This window comes from Teleopsis dalmanni, chromosome 1 (genome assembly GCF_002237135.1).
Source record: "Teleopsis dalmanni isolate 2A chromosome 1, ASM223713v2, whole genome shotgun sequence".
Taxonomy (NCBI): Eukaryota; Metazoa; Arthropoda; class Insecta; order Diptera; family Diopsidae; genus Teleopsis; species Teleopsis dalmanni.
The window spans coordinates 74,203,710-74,212,124 of NC_051846.1; the positions used below are offsets into that span (position 1 = coordinate 74,203,710).

The 8,415-nt window shown below is 28.5% G+C and overlaps 1 protein-coding gene and 2 non-coding genes across 3 annotated transcripts in view; 1 reads left to right on the top strand and 2 right to left on the bottom strand.

Moving 5' to 3' along the window:
* Positions 1 to 1,633: 1,633 nt before the first annotated feature.
* LOC119673647 lies at positions 1,634 to 1,829 on the bottom strand. Its single transcript, XR_005252161.1, has one exon. It is a non-coding gene; the product is annotated as a U2 spliceosomal RNA (small nuclear RNA).
* Positions 1,830 to 2,622: 793 nt separating this feature from the next.
* Trnaa-ugc lies at positions 2,623 to 2,694 on the top strand. Its single transcript has one exon. It is a non-coding gene; the product is annotated as a tRNA-Ala (tRNA).
* A 3,336-nt stretch (positions 2,695 to 6,030) lies between these two features.
* The window catches only part of LOC119685224 (glutactin-like), a 3,813-nt gene continuing 1,428 nt past the window's right edge, over positions 6,031 to 8,415 (bottom strand). The window contains exons 2-7 of the mRNA XM_038099463.1: positions 7,904 to 8,062; positions 7,532 to 7,849; positions 7,253 to 7,462; positions 7,018 to 7,180; positions 6,767 to 6,951; positions 6,031 to 6,714 (exon numbers count right to left, since the gene is read on the bottom strand). Coding sequence (XP_037955391.1) covers positions 6,088 to 6,714; positions 6,767 to 6,951; positions 7,018 to 7,180; positions 7,253 to 7,462; positions 7,532 to 7,849; positions 7,904 to 8,062 — 1,662 coding nt within the window. The 3' untranslated portion in view covers positions 6,031 to 6,087. The remainder of the gene's footprint in view (positions 6,715 to 6,766; positions 6,952 to 7,017; positions 7,181 to 7,252; positions 7,463 to 7,531; positions 7,850 to 7,903; positions 8,063 to 8,415) is intronic.

Consider the following 8,415-nt stretch of genomic DNA (forward strand, 5'->3'; position numbering starts at 1 on the left):
ATATATGATATGCACACAGCAGAAAAAATATGCGGTCACCCACAAAATTTTTTCTTAATTTGATTAACTTTTTTAATTAATTTCTTGTTTTCTGATTTATTTTAACCAAAGATAACAATAAAGTTCTAATTCATCTGTGCGGGGAGTTATAAATAACATCCAGGAGACGGGTAATTACGTTTCTAAACCTTGCACTGCTCGCCCTTTTATTCTGTCAGATAGAGAAAGATTTTGCATAATGATTCAAGTGAAAGTAAATCCAATCGTGTCGATAATTTTGAAGAAAAGCATGCAAGAAAGAAGGCATACATATCCAGATATAATATAACAAAATGATTAAGCTTTGCCAGAAAGTATGTAAATAAACCTATGAAGTTCCGAAAATGAGTTATTTTCTGCGATGACAATTAATTTTGCATAATTGAAATCAAAGGTAGGAAACTTGGGTGGAGCAAATCAGTCTATGAGAAACGAAACTTAATTTCAACGGTGAAACATGGTGGTGAAGCCATAATGGTTTGGAGGTGTATAGCAAGTAATAGTGCTGGTTAATTTGAATTTATACAACATACAAAGGACAAATATGTGTATGTAAATATTCTAAAAATAAATTTGAAAGAAAATGACAGAATAATGTTAGGGCTTGAGGCAACTTTTTTGTTTCGGCAGGACAACGACTCTAAGCATACAACAGCGATCGTACGAATTTGGCTGCTGGAGTATGCTCTCAGGCAACTTCAAACACTACCAGAATCACCAGATCTTAGTCCCATAGAGCATCTGTGAGTTCATTTGGAAAATAAGATACGCCAGCAAAGACGATTTCCAGCAAAGACATATTCAGAAACGTCGTGAAATAAGAATGGCTAAAAACAAACGCACAGGATACTGTAAAGCAGGTTGAGTCTATGCAAAAACGCTTAAAAAAGGTTATTAAAGCATAGCTTATCCCACAGGCTATTAAATTTAAAATTTCTGTTAATTTTAATTGTTTTAATGTAAATATTAAGAAATATCCGTAGATTTTTTCTGCTTTAAAAGTTGTTGCTTTTGCATATAATTGTGTTTAGTTATTCTTTTTTTTAAAGAATAACTATTAATTTTTTATATTAGAACTTTATTGTTGTTTCTTTCGTTAAAATAAATCAGAAAACAAGAAATTAATTAAAAAAGTTAATCAAATTAAGAAAAAATTTTGTGGGTGACCGCATACTTTTTCTGCTGTGTGCATATCATATATTGTAATGTTATATTGTAAAAGAAGTTTTGATTAAAATAAAATTATATATAAATATCCACTTTAAATTATAAAGTATTATAAGATTATCGCAAAAATGCATTTGAATTCTCTCTCAACATCCTAACATAAAGACAAGCTATACACACTGCTTTCCATAATGGATTGTCTAACAAAACTTTACCAATATAATTATAGTTAATAATTAAAAACCTATTGCCATATGCGTGCAATTTACTATAGCTTCAAAATGACAACACAATATTCCTTGCGTTCCTATTTGCATCTTTGAAACTGTATGTATCAAAAATGTACAAACAATTTGAGTTGAAAGTGAATTCACTCATCACTTTTTTTCAACCTTAATTAACTTTGATTTTGATTTTTGAATGTATTAATTATTGGGCCGTATCCCGGCTGTACTGCAATACCGGGCCAACCCGCGACAGAGGTGGAGCAAGCCCCTAAACACTCCATCTGATTCCAAAAATCAGTTTAACATTTGTTGTCCTCCGATGGAGGATCTATCAGATGTTAAGCTGATAAGAACAGATACTACACTTTGATCTTAGCCATAAGGCCGAGAAGCGATAACTTTACCATACAGAAAATGACTATATAAGTGAGAACATTTATCAAGTCAATGAGAATTATAGTTTTTCAGCATGTCACATAATTATATCTAGGTACAAAACTAACAATATTCATTTTGCTACGTTACTGCTAACACATTTATTAGGGTTGAAATACTCTTAACATGTATATATGAATATTTATAAAAATTCAAAACAATACATACTGACCATACTACATACGCATATTTCCTTATTTAGAAATGCAATTTCAGAATTGTATAAAAATGTTATAATGTAGTTTTTAACATATATTAATTAATACCTTTTTTAATATTTAATATTATATTTAATTTAATATTAAATTTTAATAGTAATATTAAATATTTAAATATTTAGTAAAAATTTTTAAGTATAGAGTAAGTATTTGCAAAACTTGGAAGAAAAAGAAATAACGTTCATATTTGTAGTGTGGAGTGACTCTCATGGTCAAAATGAATGTATACTCCTTTATATACGTAAATATTTGTTAAAAGATACATATGTATCTCAACATATTACTTTATAAAATGAAAATCTTTTTTTTTAAATGTGATTTAAAGCAAATTAAATTAATATTATCTACTTGTATTCAAGTACTTATGTACATACATAAATGTATGTAAATATTTTCAAATAATTTTGGAAACATTGAGAAATAATTTGAATTGTGTTTGAGTAGGTCACGAAAAATAAAAATAATTCGTCAATCAAATTGAAGTAAATTTATTTTCTCGGAGAACCTGAAGTGCATTGAGTTTAGATTATCCAACAGGGGATGTAGCTCAGTGGTAGAGCGCTCGCTTTGCATGTGAGAGGCCCCGGGTTCAATCCCCGGCATCTCCAAATTTTTTTTTTTTTATTTTTTATAATTAAAATATTTATGCACAGAGTTACTATACAAATTTATAAGTTTAACCGTAAATTTTGTTATTTTATTTAATTGATTTATTTTTTTTTATTCTTCACAACTATTTGGATTGATGATCAAAGCAAATGAAAAGAGAAACAAATTTTACATTTTATTATTTTGTTTCATTTTTTTTGTTTATATCGTCATTAGATTCGTAATTGATATAAATTTAACTGAGTAAAGTAATTAATATGCATTTTTTTTAATCTAGATGGGAATGAATTGTGTCTTATAGTTTTTCTAGTAATAAAAAAATATAGTATATTATATTATATGCACATATAAATAGTAAATCAATATAAAATAAAAATTTAATTATATTAACTGAAATTGTTTTAAAAAGATTTTAATTTTTAATTCAATTTCAAACATTAAAAAATTAAATTAAAAATTATAATGTTGCTGTATAATATGATTGCCTATGGCGCTCTGTATAAGAATATTTCCCATATAGATTTAATGAAAGTATCTCGAGAATCTGGTTTACATTTCTGGTTTTTTAAAGTGAATAAATATATTTAACAAAGTTAAATAATTTAACTTATTGTGTACTTAGTGGATATATTAATGCATCTGTTTGGTTAGATTTTTTTTTACCCAACTTAATAAAGAAAAATAAACTTATTTAATTATATATAAAAGAAAAGATAGCTAATTTAAACGTTAAAATATGTTTAATTGCTACCATATTTTGCAGAAGTCGCATATATAGTTTTAGTTTTTAAAGAATTTCTATTATTTACAAAGCAATAATATATAATTTCTGTAAGGGATTTTAACATAGCATCTTTACTGCAGATAAGTACGTACCAGAAAACCAGAGGAACCTTAATATAGTATGTACTTTTAATAATCTTAAAAAAAATGTATTTAAAAATTTCATTTACCTTTTAATAAGAGAATTATCTTCTGGTTGCTTTAATTATTTAAATTGATTTTAATATAGTTGCCAATGAATACTTTTGATATTATAGTCTGAATATTTTTATAAAAACTTAGAAGAGTCCGGATCAATTCATACGTTCTAACTAATAGTTATTGTTTACTTATAAATAAATTAAAAAAATAAAATAGAAGACAGAAAACACTGTTCATATTTATCATTTGTTTCATTTGTTCTAACAGAAAAGTGACAGCTGAAGAATGATTTTAATATATATATATTTATATTAAAATATTTTTTAATAATTCTTATAACATTAAGTAAAAATCTCATTCACTGTCGCTGGTAAACGAGAAAAAAATCGTGTAACAAAACCCATATGTCACTGGATGGATATCTCGAGATCGCTATAAAAGGATACAAATTGATCGTTATTAATGATTTGACTTGATATTTTCGTTCCAGTGCCATATTCATTTCGAAATTGCGGTTATCACTACTTTATTTAAGTTTAATGTTATTTATACAGCTTAAGTTTATGACTTCTTTAGTTTTATCCACCAACGACGATAGCATGTGATATATATCGGTTATCATTCTTTCACCGAAATTAAGCATTTACTATTTTATTGATGTGAGAATGAATTCATTTTTACAAATTTTTAATAATAAAATGATATAGATCTTTTCATTACTTTTATTCATGTTTGATCCATTTGATTTAGTTCTTAATTTATTTACTTTGCACATTTATTTAGTATTATTTTAATTATTTGAAAATTAAATATATGAAACAATTATATGAAACAATTGCCATAAAGTTTCATTATACATAATATAATAATGAATATAATTTATTAGTTTGATTATTTTAATTATTTATATTTATTATTAGAAAAAAAAAATTATTATTATTAAATTACTATTAAAAATTGTTATGATATGTATTATTATTTAATATTTACTTTAAAATAAATAACTGATTTCATCATGATGAATAAAACAATTACCAATAGATGTGGTCTTCAATTGATGAAATTAATTAAATTTATTAAAATTTCATTGAATTTTAAAAACTAATTCAATTGTCATTTTTATATAAATTATATTCTAGGGTTTTCAGCTGTAGCTTTACTATGCATTTGAAATATGCATTCACTATGCATTCTGTAGTCAATATTCCGACTACAGAAGGGATTATGTTAAGTTTGGTCTTCAATTATAGTCTGGGAGTCATTTTCTAGAATAATATGATGTAGAAACGATTTCAACAATCTTATAAAGCCATGCATCCGTAGCTCTCACATCTGTGCTACGTTTCGCATAAGACCCTCAGCAAAACACGTTGTGCACTATATGCAATCTTAAAGTACCTAAAAGGTGATGTTATTCATTTAGTAAGAGAGTGATCTATTTCAGAAGTACTTCGAATATTATATGTGGGTTAACTCTTGCTTGACTTTAACACTTCAAATTTTAAATGATTTCAGCTAGATTGCTATGATTTAAATCAATAGATTTAAAGATTGCATTTATTATAACAATATGATATATAATATTATGAAATGATAAATTATATCACATTATATTATATCATAAGTATTACGAATTGCTTATGATATGATATATTATGATATGCTAAGATATGTTACATCATATTGTAATATAGTATTGCAACTAATAATAGCATTAGTCTAAGCCTTCGGCAACTCACAAAATTGCCTTAGCTGTAGCTTCATATATAGTTTTACTGGTTTATAAATAAAATAAAATAATGAAGTCACTACTATTATAAGTTGCTTCGTTAATTTTAAATATAATATTTTTATTAACAGTTAGAAACGCACTTCAAATCCTTTAGATCAATCTGCCTTACAACTTTCCTGCTTAAAGTAGTAGAAAAAGTCGTGAATAACTATATGAGGAATACTACATTTTAAGTAACTTCATGATACAAGTGCCAACATGCCTATAGGGCAGGTCAGTTGACAGAAACGGCCCTACATCAACAAAGTAACACGATTCAGGACAACATAGATCAGAAAAAAATAGCAATTTGCACTTTCTTAGATATTGAAGGAGTCTTTTATAATACATCGCATGAGGTTATAAACTCAACTCTTTGTAGAAAAGGAATCAATGGGACACTTTCACGCTGAATGAGCAATATGCTCCGCACCAAGCATTGCCAGGAGTACTGGCAATGTTTTTGCAAACGCTTCCCGATTTGAAGAAACTCTCTAATCCAACTAAGGGGCACAATAAATATTATAGGTCGCAGTGCACCATCCTTTTTCTTAATAATAATATTACTAGAAATATTTTTGTACGCAGATTTAAATAACATTATATAAATCATTTCATTCTTATTTATTTTAATTTATATTTTTTAAATAATATTATATGTTATGAACAATAATTTGTGTTTTATGCTTCAAATAGTTTAGCCAAACCGATTGCGGTCATATGGAACATTATGTGGTTGTTCGTAGTCTTGTCTTCTATTCTGTGAATAGTCGTTTGAGTTTGGATAGTTGTAGAGAGGCGGCCGATAACCTTCATAATTAGGATAGTATGGATTAGTACGTTGAGTGGTAGTAGTTGTAGTGGTTCTTGGAGTTGTCGAAGTGGTTGTGGTTGTAAAATATTCAGGATATAAATTGGGTGTTGGTATTCCTTCTCCAAAATGATAATCCAATTCTAATGAGTTCTCATTAACATTCGAAATACGCACAAATGGGCCGTAGTCTGAAGTTACATTTGGCCAAAGATTTGTATTACGTGGTGTTGGATTATTATACTCGGCAAAGCTAACCCACATATTAACCAAAGCAGTAGCAATTTGTTTATCCTTTGCGTTAAGTTGGCTTACTTCTTGCGGGTAAGGATATAAGTAAATATTATCATCACTAAGTGTTGCATCAGCTTCATATGGTAAAGGATTTGGTAGATGTCCGAAACGATGAAACTCGCCACGATAATCAAAGCAATATAAATAAGTTGGATACCTTCTATATGTGTAACGTATAGAATCAATAATAGGGCCGCGATACAAAATTAAATTTGTTAGCTAAAAAAATTGTTTAATACATTGTATTTAAAATAAAATACTACTGACAAACCTCTAGTAATCCTTGTGCTATGCTATATAACTTAGGATTACGTATATCTTCTTCTGTAAATATTTGCTGCAATGCTAGATTCTTCCACAATTGATGATGTCGTGGTTGTGCTGTGTGTTTAAGCACGACATTTATAAAGTCACTTATGTTGCGTGAGCGCAATTGTTCCAATTGATTATAAAATCCTATTGAAATGAGAATAATTAAAATTTATTTAAGAAGTACAGATATATGTATATGCAAAAACCAACTTGACAAAATAAATGCGCCTGCATCCTTAGTGACACCCATAATCACTGGATACATATTATTGGCAACAAGTGCTGCAGGACTCTGTGTTATGTATCCTAATCTATCACCAACAACCAACTTAAAGCCTCCTGTTATTCTTGTGCCGTATGGTTCGTACCTTTCCTACAAACGCAATTTATACATAATTTCAATTGGATGAGCAATTAGTTACTTTGATTATGTGATAGAACATACCCAATGGTTTTTGAATGTAGTCAATAGATTAGTGGTTGTCATATGCTGAAGACAATTTATCAAGTAAGTGTTGTTTCTGTCACTGTTACTTACTGGGCAACTTGCTAATCTAGCAAAACTTTTCAGTGTGTTAAGTGGATCTTCATCCCAAAAATAGGGATTCAATGCTGTGCCGGATTGTAAAATTAATTTGTGGAACAAACCAAGTGCCTAAAGGAAGAATTGTGTGATTATAGTAAATGATCATCTTGTGAGTGAAAAATTGGATATTAACTTTACCTTATCACTTAAACTTAAAGCGTGAACCAGTGTTGCTCCACCTGCTTGACCGATTAATGTTACTTGATCTGCATTACCTCCGAAAGGACGTATATATTGGTTCACCCATTCCAAGGCCATGTGTATATCTGCAAGTGCTACATTGCCGGGCATATCATCTGTTAAAGTGGTCAGAAAACCAAATGGTGCTAAGCGATAGTTAATGGTTACCAGTACTACATCGTGTTCCAGAAAATAGTCAGGTTGACCTTCAGCGGCACTGCCATCAAATAACATTTCACCGTGTACAAACACAATTACCGGAAATTGACCTGCTTTCTGCATTTAATATAAATATATATTTTGGATAAAAATTTTGTGAAATAGACTTACATTTGGGGTGTAAATATTGAGTGTTAAGCAATCATCCACATTTTCTCTTCTCTGTTCGGCCTGTGTTATCAAACGCAAATCAGGAAATTGTGGGCAGTTTGCTGGTTCTCTTGTTGCATCTATTACGTCATTATTAGTGCTTTCAGGAACAGAAGCTTTCTGTACATAAATTCATATAACACAATTTTATAAACTAAGCAGAATTGATGTTATGTATTATACAATGCGAAACACACGTATAGTATATAATATATGTAATAAATAGCAGAAAATATGATCTACTCTGCTCATGAGAGGTCAACATTAGGATTATCTTTATAAGTGGTGTGAAGTGTTAATTTTTAATATAATATATATGCTTTCATTTGTCTTTATTGTTTCAATAAAAACCGTTATCGTTTACATAGAAAAATAAATTAATTATATGTTTATTTGAGTACCACAATTACTGTATTTAAGCTATTCTACAGATCTATGTAATTTGTTGGGTAATTTATTCAATTTTTGGTACC